The 15910-nt window shown below is 39.8% G+C and overlaps 1 protein-coding gene across 1 annotated transcript in view; it reads right to left on the bottom strand.

Annotated features, from left to right (window-relative positions):
* LOC107569862 (transcription factor HIVEP3-like) overlaps nt 1–12063 on the bottom strand; it is an 18168-nt gene extending 6105 nt beyond the window's left edge. The window contains exons 1-3 of the mRNA XM_016256021.1: nt 8120–12063; nt 6599–6738; nt 258–433 (exon numbers count right to left, since the gene is read on the bottom strand). Of these exons, the coding sequence (XP_016111507.1) occupies nt 258–433; nt 6599–6738; nt 8120–11863 (4060 nt within the window). The 5' untranslated portion in view covers nt 11864–12063. The remainder of the gene's footprint in view (nt 1–257; nt 434–6598; nt 6739–8119) is intronic.
* Between the last annotated feature and the right edge of the window lie 3847 nt (nt 12064–15910).

Genomic DNA, 15910 nt, shown 5'->3' with positions numbered 1-15910 from the left:
AAGCATCATATGACCCCTTTAAATAAGTTTACATGGCATTGACAAAATATTTACCGGAAGTAAAAGACTGTACATGTGAAATGTCCATATCTGCAAAAAACTTTCTCTTTTAGTTGTACACTGATATATAGATGGGCTTATATTGACTTTTTATCTAATTCATACATGTCTGTTAGTAATATTAATGAAATGTAATATGGGCAGACGTGGACTGAATGCCACAGAAGTCCATTCCTCAGCTGTGCAGCATACAGTACCTTTGGTTTTGAAGGCGAAGTTGCAGTGCTGGCAGACGTAGGGCCGAGCGTCCGTGTGCAGTCGTATGTGTTTGCGCAGCATGCTGGGTTTCTTACAGCGTATTCCACACTCTTCACATACATATCGGCCCCTCCCGCGGCCCCGGACGTACACATACTCTTCACTCGACCTGTAGCTGGAAAACACAACATAACAGCTGAAAGAACGTCACCCTCACTGACAGATAACAGATGAACTACTTGAGCATGAGACTACAGATAACCCAGAAATCTCTTTCTTTTGTGGAACAGAATAGAACTATTTGAAAGAAGTATTGCAGAATTTTGAGAGTGCAGTTTATATGCATAACGGGGTCAAACTCTAAAAATGGTAAAAAAAAAAAAAAATCATAGACGTATCACAATTAGTGCTAGGTACCAAAAGGAAACTTATGGGCCAATCCTAAAAATTCTGGACACTTGGGCTAAAAACCAAAACACAAGTTTTGAACAACAGACTCGTTTAGAATAACCGAATGAGTCATATTTATGTAGGTCAAAGGTCATGTGAGATCAATGTGCTACACCTGGTGACAAACACAAGATATTTGAATTAAATTAGATTTAAGTTGTATTGCAGAGCGGAGGAAAAATAAAATCCACTGATTTTTGCATCCACTGATGCACAATTTTTGTTCCCTCGACAAGCTATCACATGGCTTCAGAAGACTTGGAATATAATGCACAAGCCGTATGGACTACTTTTGCTATTTTTGGTTCTTATTATAAATAACAGTACGCTGGAAACCTTCTAAAAAAAGAATATAAGCATACTTTTAAAAAGAGTTATACTTATTATGGAAATAAAACAATATGCTTAAGTGCATACTGAATGTAAGGTTTTCAGAAACTTAATTGTCTGTTAATTGTGATTCAGTTAAACCACATTACAGTTCAAATTAGATGAATTTTAGAGTGACCCACTTAAGTAGGACTTAAGCACATCTTTATACGTACAGTGTGTATAGTTACAGTGTACTGCTGAATGTACTGATAAGCGTTTATGATAAACTAAAATATGTAATTTCTTGTGAAACTTGTATGTCATGTCTTTGGATATATTTGTAAATACAGATTTGTAATGATGAAGTTGCACTTTAGTGCACTATATTCTACGATTGATTAACTTTAAATGTAATGTCAACACATTGTTAAAACTATACTCAGGTATGTTAATCAACACAAAATAAGTGTACGCCTGTAAAGCCTGACAAAAGATTATTAAAACATTGCTTTAACATGTACTTCAAAATAAAGTTTTTAATTTGACATTATTGTAAAGAGTGCTTTTAAAAATGTATTTAAGTGCGTTAAGAAACATAGCCATGAAAGTGCAATTAAATGCCTTTTGATTCATGTCACCTGCAAGTTTGAGGTTTTCTTGTTTTTTTTTAAACTGCACTTTTGTAAGATCTGAAGTACACTACAAGGGCACATTAAATACAATTTAAGCACACTTATTTTCGTATCTCATGTATTTCAAGAGATTACATGTGGAGTTGTTGATTAAATAATAACAGATACTGAATTTTGAAACTGCATATTAGCGTACCACTATTTGTACCATCTCTTTCTATGGCAGGAATAGTAAGAGCAGTATGCTAGCATGCAATTTCGAAATCAGCACATATTTTCAACGTGAACTAACCTTTTAACTGGCTGCAACCAAAAGGTGAATCATATTAGACTGGCGATATTTATTTAATGTTAAACAAACAGAATGTAACAGAAAACAGCACATGTAGGTTGACATTGAAACTGTAAGTTCTCAACATCACCTCTAGGTTAATTAAAATAGCAGCGGAGCATAGCCTCTGGCCTGGAATACGTGCATAAAGAAGCCTATACACTGATCTCACTGGTCTGTGTGGGAGATCTGATCTCCAATCTATGGCACCTGCATGCTACGCTTTTAAAGGTGCTCTTAAACAGCTTGATATGCTTGGCACAGTCCCTCTTTCAGACACCAGGCGTGCATATATATCCATACACACCCCCTCCGCCTACCCACACACACACACACACACACACACATGGGTAGTCTGGCTGGGTATCCACCCTGTTTGTGTCCAGAAAGTCCCAAAACGGGGCCTCCACTTGACCTCAAACAGAGCACCATTTATAATGTCAAGAACTAGGGCCCCCCTCCCTTCCGACCCCCTTCACCACCACCCCGGCTCAAACCTGGGGTTCTTGCAATGGCGCTCTGTGCCCAGAGTCCAGCCGTCTGTGCCAATCCAAACAGCTGAGAGGGGGGGAGGGGGGACCCGACCAGATGCTCATAGCCAATAACATTAGCACAAATCAAGAACTGTGCGCCAGCTTTCTTAAAAATAACAGTCATAATAGAGTTCAATTCTGGGGAGGCTTAGTGTTTTAGTTTTAGACTGTGCAGCTATTTAAAATGTGGTTTCCCAAAGTAACAGACTACTGTTTTTCACACAGTAAAAATTGTATTAATGTGATCCAATAACAAATGTCATTCCAAACATACACTACCGTACAATACGTTTGGGATAAGTAAGATTTGTAATGTTTTTTTAAAGTCCCTTATGCTCATCAAGGCTGCATTTATCTGATCAAAAATACAGTAAAAATAGTAATATTGTAACGGTTTTCTATTTTAATATACTTTAGTTCTTTTTCAGAAATAATTCTAATATGCTGAATTTATTGTCAGTGTTGGAAACATACAGTATGTATGCATATATGTATTTATTTGTTTGTTTGGAATCTGTGACACTTTTTCCAGGATTCTTTGATAAATAAATAAAAAAGTTAAAAATAACAGCATTTACTTTTTTTAGTAACAATATACACTATCATTCAAAAGTTTGGGGTCAGCACATTTTTTTTATTTTTTATTAATACTTTTATTCAGCAAGGATATGTTAAATTGCTAAAAAGTGGAACCTACAAAAGATTTGCATGTGTCCCTCCTTTAATGTAAGTATGTATGATGTTTTGCCCAATTTATCATCTGCCAGGTCTAATAAAAATCATGATTTGATTTTAAAATTAGATTTTTAAGTAACATTCATGTCTGTAGCAGGGTGTGGGTTAAGTTATGCACTTAAGTTCAATACTTAATGTCTAAAGAAAGAGCTTCGGTCTTGTCACAGAATCTTAAAAACTATTTATATATATAAATCATGAGTGTTTTAAATAGAGGTAAATTGTGCAGAAACCACATAATTAACCTCCACCTGAAACGCTTACTAAATCGGTTTTCTAAACCTTCACGCAAAATCACTCGCCTCATAAATCAACTTAAACCTCAGTGCTTCCATTTTAAGATTCACAAACCACCTTAACCACCTTCAGCCTTTTCATTCTGAAGGGACAGAAATGTGTCCTAAACTCTGTATTAACGTTCCCCAGAGACCATACTTGCATGGTGGAAGAGCACAGCCAAATTATGAGTCAATTTGATGGCTGCTGTGAAGAGTATGTTGTGTGTTACAAGTGCCATCATTCCTCAGAAACACCACAGATGGTTGTTTCTAGGAAGATGTGTGCCTGTAAACTGATCTCAGTCATGACAGACTACATAACCTTGAAAACTTACATTTCTTTCTTGTAGTAGTGTGTATGACTTCTTTTGTAGTTCATATAAGGCTTGAAGCCAGACTGATTCAGAGTTCTAATTCATAGCTCAGATTATTATATTATTTAGACTTCCCTCTTTCGTTAAAAATAACCACTTACTCTAATGAACATCTCTTCGATCCTGTATAGCACAGAGCGTGCTTCGGTTTTTATGCATATGCTAAGGTACAGTATTTGAACTGAGCATGCCATAAATGTCATCATTAGCAAAGTACGCACATACTCTATGCAAGCAGGCAGAATTTTCATGCGCCTTATTTTTTATTTACTAATCTATGTATTTTTTGCCACAAGGTGGCAACACTGTTGTTTCACAGTCGAAAAAGAAACGGAAGAGACGCGACAACAACAATTGACAACCACGTTGCCAAGCACTTGGTTACAAGATACTGGTTTAAACCAGCACAATTCATAATTCAGCACATTTCATCGGCCATAACTTATAAAATAGCATAGATACTGGATTACATTTTCTAGTGTGCATGTGCTAATCATATGGAGTATATGCTGAAAAAATATAGCCCAAAGTTTACATCGTTTTTTACATATATGCGTCGGTATGCGTACAGTATACAGATGACAATAGCCGCTTGTCCACTGTCGGGCCAGTGCGAGCCAGTGCTTTAAACGGGCCAGGCGGGACTAATACCCTTGGACCTGTAGCACCGAGGCCAAAATCACGCTGCGTTTCCACCGTCAGGCCAGAAGCTCCGCTGCGCTTCACTAAAACATGTCTTTACATGCCTCTCAGGAACAACGTCACGCAACCCCATCATTCCACCAACAAAGAAAAGTTAGCAGAAAACTAATAAGAAATAAGTCACTGGAACTAGCGCGATCACAAAACAAACATGATAAAAGCGGCCGTTTGTTTGCATGCTTTGTTAAAGATTTTAATCCAAAAGCATTGATGTTTTACAATAAAAAGTGATACATTGATCATAATGAATTAATTTATCAGGATTGAAAATTAGTCACACTCTCCAGAAGCGGAGAAACTCCGCCATTGTTCATAGCCACTCCTCTAGCCCCAGCTGGCCCGCTTTGGCCCAAGGTTTTCGTCGGGCCAAAAGACCCGGGCCGTTGGCCCCGAGGAAGCACCGGCGAGGCACGATCAAGCTCCGAAAGTGACAGTGGAAATGCAACTGACCCTGGCACGCACTAGCACGCCCGCTTTTGGCCTGACAGTGGAAACGCGGCTAATGTGCATTATGTCACATAAGCACGCACAGTCTGAATTTTCGAATTACATGTATTCTGTATGTGTAGGCTGGACATGTGCATTGATTTTTTTGCACAAATTAGTTTGTCCACAAGGTGGCAACACTGGCCCAGGCTGTTGTTTCACAGTCTGAAAAAAAATGGAAGAGATGGAGCAACGCTAACAACAAAATACTGGAGATGGCAACAAGATGCACACGTTGATAAGCACTTTTGTGAAAGGGGTTACCAGATCGTTGCAACTCTAATAAAAATAAATAAATACAAAGGAATTTTACTGGTCATAACTGGACAAACATGAAAATTTCTAGAATGCATATGTCACGCCCCAAAATATACTTCGAGTTTTACATGTGCACGCTCGCAGTGAACTTGAATATTTTTTTTTTGCGCTAATTGGTTTGTCCACAAGATGGCAACACTAGACCCATGGAAGCCCATTTCCAACACTGAATAAAAAAAAACGTTTTATCTCACAATTACGATTTTTTTCTCACAATTGCGAGTTTACATCTTGTAATTATGACTTTTTTTCTCAGGCTCGAATGATATAAACTTACAATTGTGAAAAAAAGTCAATTGTGAGATATAAACTCACAATTGCAAGAAAAAAGTCATAATTGAGAGATGTAAACACAATTGCGAGAAAAAGTTAGTTTTGTAAGTTTATATTACACAATTCTGACTTTATTTTTTCACAATTGCATGTTCATTTGTAACTCGCAATTGCGCTTTTAGATCTCACAGTTCTGAGAAAAAATGCCAAATTGTGAGATGTAAACTCACAATTGTGAGAAAAATGTCAGAATTGTGGGACAAAAAAACAGTTACTTTTTTCCTTTTTTATTCAGTGGTGGAAACAGGCTGTTGCTTCAGAGTAGAAAAACAGAATAACAACAGAGACAACAACAGATGCCCTTGCTAATAATAAACTCACAATTGCAAGAAATAAAGTCGGAACTGCAAGATATAATTCTGACTTTTTTCTCACAATTCTGACGTAATTTCTCAGAATTGAGAGATATAGTCTCACAATTGCGAGTTATTGCCAGTTAAGTCCAATTCTGAGGAAAAAATACAAATTTGACTATAACTCGCAATTTGTAAGAAAAAAAGTCAGAATTGCGAGATGTAAAATCGCAATTACCTTTTTATTTTTTATTTAGTGGCGGAAACTTGCTTCCATATATATCGGACTTGGCCTTGCTGTTTTCATGATGAATTGCAAATTAGTATTATGTTTACATAAATAGACAGCACATAGATAGTTTACATAAGAATTAAGTATCTACAAAACGTTTGAATGGACATTTATGTTGAATTGCTTGCAGAAAATTGTGAAGAAATGCAACAAAATATGTATATACAATGCTGCCTTGCATACACCGTAGCGAAGATATACTGTAATCATCTACAACATCTTACGTTTACACATTGCATTTGTACAAGTGTTATGTATTAGTATGACTTACCCTCCCTCACAAATCTGAACCCGTGAGCTGTATTTGGAGGTAGATAGTTGATCCTCCTTCTCCTCCGATGTTTTCTCTTCTACCTCTGTCAACTCAGCTTGCTGGGTTTCTTTCGGTTCTGTGGGCTGGGTGGCATGTACCTACACTCGAGAGAGACACGGGCAAGTTCACCAACCCTATTCCGGGTGCCCAGGGAGACAGAGATGGGGGGGGGGTCTCATTCAACATTTTCCAGACAGCATTAGATCTGACTTACTTTTACGTTGTCAAGAGTAAGTTTAAAAAAAATAAATAGAAAAGAAAAGAATAAAAGACTGGAATGTGGACTGTAAAGCTAATTGTGATATTTTTAAGTCAATTTTAACCTTTTATGTTACTAAAATAATAATAAACTCACAATTGCAAGAAATAAAGTCGGAACTGCAAGATATAATTCTGACTTTTTTCTCACAATTCTGACGTAATTTCTCAGAATTGAGAGATATAGTCTCACAATTGCGAGTTATTGCCAGTTAAGTCCAATTCTGAGGAAAAAATAAAAATTTGACTATAACTCGCAATTTGTAAGAAAAAAAGTCAGAATTGCGAGATGTAAAATCGCAATTACCTTTTTATTTTTTATTTAGTGGCGGAAACTTGCTTCCATATATATCGGACTTGGCCTTGCTGTTTTCATGATGAATTGCAAATTAGTATTATGTTTACATAAATAGACAGCACAAAGATAGTTTACATAAGAATTAAGTATCTACAAAACGTTTGAATGGACATTTATGTTGAATTGCTTGCAGAAAATTGTGAAGAAATGCAACAAAATATGTATATACAATGCTGCCTTGCATACACCGTAGCGAAGATATACTGCAATCATCTACAACATCTTACGTTTACACATTGCATTTGTACAAGTGTTATGTATTAGTATGACTTACCCTCCCTCACAAATCTGAACCCGTGAGCTGTATTTGGAGGTAGATAGTCGATCCTCCTTCTCCTCCGATGTTTTCTCTTCTACCTCTGTCAACTCAGCTTGCTGGGTTTCTTTCGGTTCTGTGGGCTGGGTGGCATGTACCTACACTCGAGAGAGACACGGGCAAGTTCACCAACCCTATTCCGGGTGCCCAGGGAGACAGAGATGGGGGGGGGGGCTCATTCAACATTTTCCAGACAGCATTAGATCTGACTTACTTTTACGTTGTCAAGAGTAAGTTTAAAAAAAAATAAATAGAAAAGAATAAAAGACTGGAATGTGGACTGTAAAGCTAATTGTGATATTTTTAAGTCAATTTTAACCTTTTATGTTACTAAAACACTCATATACATTTTAAAACACTGAGCTAAACAAACATAAGCCCCCAAGTTAATAAAATCAATGTCAGCTACCATATTAGTCATTCTCCTTCAAGTTTTAAATGGTCAAGTTGTTTTGAGAAAATGGTGGCTGGTTAAACAACTAATGACCAGCTTGGAGTGTAAGAATTGTCATGCATTAACTATAAATTCAAGAGTTGTTACATTTACCTCAGTCACGTTAGGCTTTTGGGAGTCAGGTGTTTCTTGTTTCCTGTCCAGCGAGGGTGATAGGGCCGCCGTGGTGTAGATGAGTCCTGCATGTCTCTGCCTGCAGTGCAACAGGGCTAGCATGTCCTTGCTTGTCAGGCCAGGAGGGTATGGGTTGCGGGTACTTGTACACCATGAAGAATAGACTGAGTTTTGTTGTTCACTCTGTATGGATGGATTGGGCTTCAAGTAGTTTAGATAGCACCAGCTAAAATTAAGGTTAGTGTTAAGAGTTGGAAATGATGGTTCTTTGTGTTCTATAGGGAAGATGACACTTTGCTCACCAAGTATTTCTTCCTTCTTGCATTCGATCAAAACTTTATCAATTCCACTTTCATTTTCCTGATTGTCGTCCTCCTCTTTCACTCGTTTTTGTTGTTGCTCACTTTCTGGGATGAGCTCTTCACTGCTCGTGGGGGACAGCACACGTTTGGTTGCGCCAGCACTTACTGATTTGGAGCCATCAGATATTGGTTGTTGGTCTATGATTTCAAACTTCGAAGCCACTGCAACCGAACTGACTCCAGAGCAGCAAGGTTCCTGAGGCCTTTCGGTAAATGTTTGTGAAACTGTAGTGTAAATTGAGCCTGCATAATGAGGAAGGTGTGAATTAAGACGGACTGGAATTCTCTGGGCTGGTAAAGGTCTCAGTGGTTCTGGGTTTGAAGTAACATCAAAACCAAGATTCTGATGGCGATAATGAGTGAGGTATGGTTGGTTGACCCTTGTATCAGAATTCACCAGTTCATTCTCCACTGGAATTTCAAGCTTAAGTCCTGTCGACATTGAAGAATAATGAGCTCTGGCAGCACCTGATGGACAAAGAAGACTTCCCACTGTTGTGGGCTGATCATTGTGAATCATTGGGGTCAACTGCAATGCATTCTGCTGGGTATTCTCTGATAAAACATGCTGTGATTGCATGACCTGCTTATCACCAAATGAGTGTTCAGTATTGCTTAAAGTCACAAGATGGGTGGTGGTTGGACTGTAGGAGGTGCCTGGGCTATAGCTAGGCGATGTATTAGTCCTTCGAGTGGGAGATCTAGTGTTGATGGCTTTAGAAGATTGGTCTTCCTCCTCAGGTTCCCTCACTGCACTATGCCTCATTAGAAGGCATTTCCGCCTTGCTCTCCATCCTGCAGGGGTTCGATCTGGAGACAAACTACTGTAGTCAAATGACTTACTGCGAGTTTCCGTAATAAGGTTAGCATGTTGAGGAACATGGGACGCCTGCTCAGATGCAGAGCGCCTCATTTCTCGGTGAGAATTTGTGGGAATTGTCAAAGTATGAGTGGTTCTTGATCTCCTAGTTGGCGTCGTGTCTGCATCACCTTTGCAAGCCTCTTCAAATGAAGTTGATCGACTGGAGGTATGAGACACACAACTGTCCTGACTTGGACTGTGAGGCAGGGACATTGATTCAAAGCTTGAGTCCCCTGATGACTGGGCAGCTTCTGCGAGACGAAGACGTTTCTTTTTAGGTGGCAACTTCTCAATTGGAAGTTGGGCCAAAGTTGGACTTCTTTGGGGCCATTGGAACTCGCTGACTTTCTCAACGTCCTTTGTTTTGGGGACAGTTGGAGGGGGTGATGCTGCCATGGTGTTGGTGTTTGAATCTTCAGTGACCAGGATTTCTGGCACTTGGACATTGTGTTGACGTACAAGTTTACGGAAGGATGGTTTACTTGCCTGCTGCTTTGATTGTGAGTAAGGAGAACAGTGAGAGACATCATGAGAGTGAGAGACCTCATCTGGTCCAGGGGTTTTTAAAGCACTATCATGTTTCTCAAATGAACTAGTATGCTGTATGACAGATATTCCTTGCAAAGCACCTTCTGTACCATGTTCTTGAGTGGTCCCTTTAACAGGCTGTTCACAAGATGGTTTATAACCTTTCAGTGGTATATAAGAAACAGAGGGTAAAGAAGGATCTTCATGTTCAATACTCTGTTCTTTCCTTCTTTTTCTAAATGCAAAAGCACCAGGACGAGTTGTGTGTGTTCTTGTGGGTTCTTCCACTTGATAGACTTGACTTTCAGTTTGTTGAGAAATGTGAAGCGTGCAGCAGTGCTGTTTGTGTGTTTGATATCTCTCCCAGTCAGTAAAAACTATACCACATGCATCACACTCAAATGGCTCTTGTTTCAGGCTGGGATTAGGCACTGTAGAAACTGAGGGATGGAATGGTGAGCTGGAATAGCATTGTTCCCCCATGGTCATTTCAGCACCTATGGGCAATTCAATGGCAGGCTGCCGTCTTAGCATACCGTGACGCCGATTCTGAACTGGCTGCTGGTCATCAAAGGATTGGCTAAGGCGAAGGCTACGAGAAGTTTCAGACACATCACTAACACCTGCATCTGAGGGCATAGAGTGACTTCTTAGAAGAGGAGCAGTGGTGGTCGGGTCAGCTTGCTGGATACTAAGAGAATGGTGCTGAAATTTCTCACAAGGTACACCAAGAGTAATGGAACCACTGCTCTTTGCACTCAGATCTATTTCTTTTGGACTGTGAAGAAAGGACTCTTTAGAAGAGGTTGGCTTCACTTCTGTGCTGATTTTCCTAGAGAGTGAGAACCTTCTGGGTTTGACACTGTCAATCTTACTGGTGTCTACCACAGCCTCATTGATGGTAATGAGTTTAGTTATGTGGTCAATAACTTGCTTTTTAGGCACAGTGAATGGAATTCTTTTCCCTTCTTGCCCAGCAGGATTGCCATGTTGTTCATGAGCAGTCCTTTGTAAATGACCAAGGCGACCAAACTTTCCAAGTATGACCTCTGCATAGCTTTTGGCACTTGTGTTTGGTGGACTATCTTGAGAGACTTCTGTGCTCTCAGATCGAGAGAAATAGCCAGACTCTGTGCTACCTTTGTTACTTAGACCAAACGATGAGGACGCTTCATCAGACGATCCTATAGGTGTTCGTCTTCCTCTGCTAAGTCTCATTGCAAGTCTCTTTTTAACTGCATGGGAGTCTTCTATACCTTGTAACTGTCCCTCAGAGCCCTTTTCTGTGACATTTGACTTTTCAATGGACATTGTTTGTTTTTCTAAAAAGGAAGATGGTTGGCTTTCTTCATCTGATTCTGGCTCCTCTGAACAACTTATACCTGGTCCCTCCGTTTCTGCAGTCAGACCAGCTTTCACCCTATGAGTGTGGGACTTTCTGTGCTTGTAAAGGTTACTTTTAGTCTTGAAGGAGAACCCACATGGTACACAGGGGTAAGGTCTCTCTCCAGTGTGGGATCGAATATGTTTCTGAAGCACACTGGGCTTAGCACAAGCACGACCACAGTATGAGCACACATACTTTCCGGGCTTTTGAGGTTTACGCTCACGTTTCTGGCTAGGTGTACCTTCCAGGGCCTCATCCGTGGAACAGGATGGTGCAGCTCCAGATGGCATTTCACTAGGCTGCCTCATGTTAGTGTCAAGACATTTAGAACTTCTCGGTGACGTTTCGTCTTCAACAGTCTCTGTCTCCCGAGCAGTTTTCCTCTGCAATCTGAGACGTTTTCTCTCAATATTGAGATGCTGTTGTGCATGCTGTTGTGCATGCTGCTGCTGGGTGACAACCTTGTTCTGTTCATGATACTGTGGGACTGAATGTGGCTGGGGGCTGTCCGCTGGAGTCTCATTCTGCTTTTCTAAACCTCCAGATTGCTCCCCTGTGGTCAACTGGCTATGCAAGGCCTCCATAAAATGATATGAAAGCTTGAGTTACTGTTTATTCCAGACTGTATGAATGATCAATTCATTTATGACCATTCAGAGCATCGCATAATATTTTGTTCCATACAGCATATGCATGGATTGTACAGTTTTGGAGCATTCTGTAAACATTATTGCTTAATGTGAGAAGAGCTTCTTCAAAGGAATTATATGATACACTCCAATTTATTTTTATTTTTTTCAGTTTTTCAGTTAGAGGAAATTCTGCCTCTTCTGTTTCTTGTTCTTTCTTGTCCTTGGAAATCCATGGCAATTATGTTTTTCCATGAATACTCTCAAGTTGCCTTATTCTGCAGATGCTTTATGATGATCCACTTCAGAGATTTAAATTCTGGGAAATATCAGAAGACAACAATGTTACAATTGCTAATAAAATACAATGCACAACACACGCTATATTCATGTGTGTAGCAATGCTCAAAACCTTCTGGCCACATAGTGCATTCACACAAATACATATGCGAAGAGTAGAAACATGTCAACTGTCAGTCAAACAGATCCAACAATGCAGAAAGAGTTTTTTTTTTCGTATCGACTTGGTACTAAGGTACCAACACTTTTGACATTGAATTACAATGGATTGTTACTAACCTTCTTCCAGTTCAGTTGTAACAGTAGTTCACTATGACTGTTAAAATAAACTGGTTAAAAATAAATTGTCTCACTGGACTTAAAAGAACATTACGAGGTATTAGAGCTTCTATAGGTGTCTGTGTATATAAGAGAGAAAAGGGGCCCAAGTAAAGAGTGAAGACTTCAGACTCTTTGGTATTCTTAACAAAAGCACAATTTAAGACAGCACGGATGCTTGTGAAAATAAACTCTGACACTGCTTTCGCTGGAACACAATAAGGAATTAGGCATCCCACTCACTGACCAGCTGGTATTGGCACCCACGCTTTGCTTTAGGGGGCGTTTAGGTGTCGAACCACAGGAGATCCTGCTGGTACATACCAAAATCACTGCCAACTATACATTCCAGCACAATTCTTGTGTGAATCCAACTCTAAGTGTTCACAGACTTCCAATTATAGTGAAAACAGAACATACTGACGAGTGTATTATTACAGAATGCTGTTGTGTGTATACATATTATTATCCAGAGTGTAGAGAATCTGACAGGTGATTCATGGAAAATTAACCAATACAATTGAAGCTCTTTTTTAATGAAAAGGTTTGAAAAGCTCAACCCAAAAATGTTGAAACAATAAGATATGAACCTCGGTTTTAACCAAAATAAGAGAGCTGTCTGGGTTGTATTTGCATGCCATTCTTTGGCTCACTGTTTGTTGGGTTTGATGACGATATGTAGGTCGGACGGATAGTGTAGGAGGCCTAAACATGGTGGTTGTCTGGACTTGGATGTGAGTCAAGCAAGCGTTCATCTCTCTAGAACCACCTGTTCTGTCCTCCCACTCAAAAACACTGGCGACCTTGAATCACAGACTGCAGTGGCACATCATAATGACTCATTTTTGCTCGAACACAGTTCTATAACCATTCTACAATTCTGTATTCAAACTACACACTCTGCTTCTACAGAGAGGCCCGATCTGTCTTCTCTGAACTGTTTTTCCAAACATGTTCTTGATTAGGAGTCAGGATTAGAATTTAACTCGAAACACACAAGGTCTTTTGAGGTAAACTCATAAAATCTCTGCAGGTATTCAACTCAACCCATGATGATGATTACAGAGAAAACGTGCATTTAAAGGGATCGTACCGGCAACAGGGAAGAACCATAGGCACTGATTTGTGCCCACTTGATGAGAACACGAAAACAGCCCATATGTGTCAAAAAGAATCATCAAGCTGCACTTTGAATTATCACTGGGCACCTGGGAGCATTTGAAAATATTTTATAACGAGGTCAGTGACGAGTCTTACCAAACCACAGCGTAACCCTGCCAGGCTCAGATGGTTCGAATCTGGGAATAAAGCTTTGTCTACTCTGTCAAAACCACAAACACGCGAAACATAAGCTTTACACTGTACTTAACCAAATCTAAAATATGTCATTTAAATACGTTTAAGAAAGCTCGCCAATTTTCCCTCTCTCTCACTAATGGGCACCCAGTAGTGGTTCCTATGGCAACGGCCCTAAACCATGCAATGGCAGATGGAAGCAAAGCTGGAGGGCTAAATTTATCTCCCAGCATCCTCCCTGACTACAGAGTGAGTGCCTGACAAGCCAAAGTGCCCCCCCTTCTCTCCAAAAACCCTCATCTCTCCTGACAGAAGCGGATGGACAAGGAAAAACAATATCAGAATCTAGTATTTATTTTTATTGTTTCATTAAAAAAAACGAAATCAAATCTTAAAATCAAATGACATATTTTCAAATTCAGTTTTAAAAGATGAATGCAAAAAATAAATAAATTCCTCCAAAGTAGAAGACCGCAATGAGCAAAGCTCATGATAAATAAACCACTTCACACATAGATGCCACTCACAGACTTAACTATGAGATCAAGACAAATAAAAAGTGCATAAACATTCTGAGATCTCAGAGCAACAAATGCTAGTTCGTAGAACTTCACATTACATAAACATTACTCATGCAGACGGAGATAAACAACACAAAGCATCTCAGCTCTGCAGTCATTCTCTTTCTGTTGATGCACTAAAACCCTGTGTCAGGCATTCCAGATAAACAGTCTTTTGCCTTCTGTCTCTTCCGTACACAATCGCAAACCATCAACCGAATCCCAGTGACTTCATCTACACTGTTCATGTCCATCTCCCGGGATTCAAATTTCCCCTCCCTCCAGTGAAAGAGCCCTGGGCCAGCCCCGCATCCATCCGCCCCGAATTTCATTCATACGGCAGCAGCGTAGAGGAGGACACATACGCAGTACAGTCAGTCCATTCATCCTCTCTTTGCTTGCCTTCTGTACTGGCAGCCATTTGAAACACACACACACACACACACACACAGTACACTACGGGCAGCACACAGCCTCCCAGACTCAACATCAGCCGGTACACTGTACAACCAGACACATATAACTCTTACAATTCAGCATAACAGGTAACACGAACCACACAGACTAATGCTAAGAAGAGCAGCATCATGATCCCGTAAATGTAAGCCCTTCAGAAGTGGACGTGTGTGAAATCTGATAATCAAGCAGATTAGACTAGTAATCATCAATGTCTTTTACCTGGTAGCTGCAGGTCTCCTCTTCAGCCCTGCTAATGTGTGAGAGCAGTCAGGCTTTGAGTGAAGGCTGAGAGCATGTGAGTCATTGCGAGAGAGAGAGAGAGGCTGAAAGTATGAATGAGCTGCCGTAGTCTAGCTTGCTAACCATGAGGCGAAGGGGAGGTGAGATTATGCTTCGTGTAGCTACGGCGGATGGACAGCAGAGATTTTCAAAGAGTGGGAGGCACAGATGCCACTTATCAATGCCAAAATGTGTCATATTTTCAAGGAGGAGGGGGGGGGGGATCAAATTTGACCATATTCTGAACACATCAGGTGCATGCTCTTATTGAGAACTATTCATTGGTGCATTGATACATTTTCACAAATGGTCAGTTTCTGTTGACATCACATAGCTATTAGGTCATTTTTTTTAGCAAACTTGCATTAAGGTTTGATTTCATTCTAGTAATGCCCATCCAATCAATTCCCAGCAGAATACGGACAAAATGAAGTCTCTTCTACGTTATTTTCTTATTAAATATTTTGTTTTGCTCGGAAATACATTGCATCATGTGAGTAGAACGGACGGCAATTCACTGTAATGAGCTGTAATGCAATGAAAGCATCCCTGCCAGAAGAAGATCTGTGGGTCTGTCGAATACGCATTTAACATGGAATGAAAAAAAGAGAGTTCAACTAACCGCACCATCTGACTTTAGACTGCTGGATTGTTAAATGTTAAAGGCTGACGGTGTACAAAAGTACAATGATTAAAAGACATGTCTTTCCAATTAACAATCAGATATTAGTTCAAATGTTCTCACAGACTGCCAGTGAAGCATGACATCCAGTTGGGACACATAATGATG

The sequence above is a fragment of the Sinocyclocheilus grahami genome, unplaced genomic scaffold (assembly GCF_001515645.1).
Source record: "Sinocyclocheilus grahami isolate Dianchi unplaced genomic scaffold, SAMN03320097.WGS_v1.1 scaffold1389.1, whole genome shotgun sequence".
Classification (NCBI taxonomy): domain Eukaryota; kingdom Metazoa; phylum Chordata; class Actinopteri; order Cypriniformes; family Cyprinidae; genus Sinocyclocheilus; species Sinocyclocheilus grahami.
This window is presented reverse-complemented; position numbering and strand designations above follow the sequence as displayed.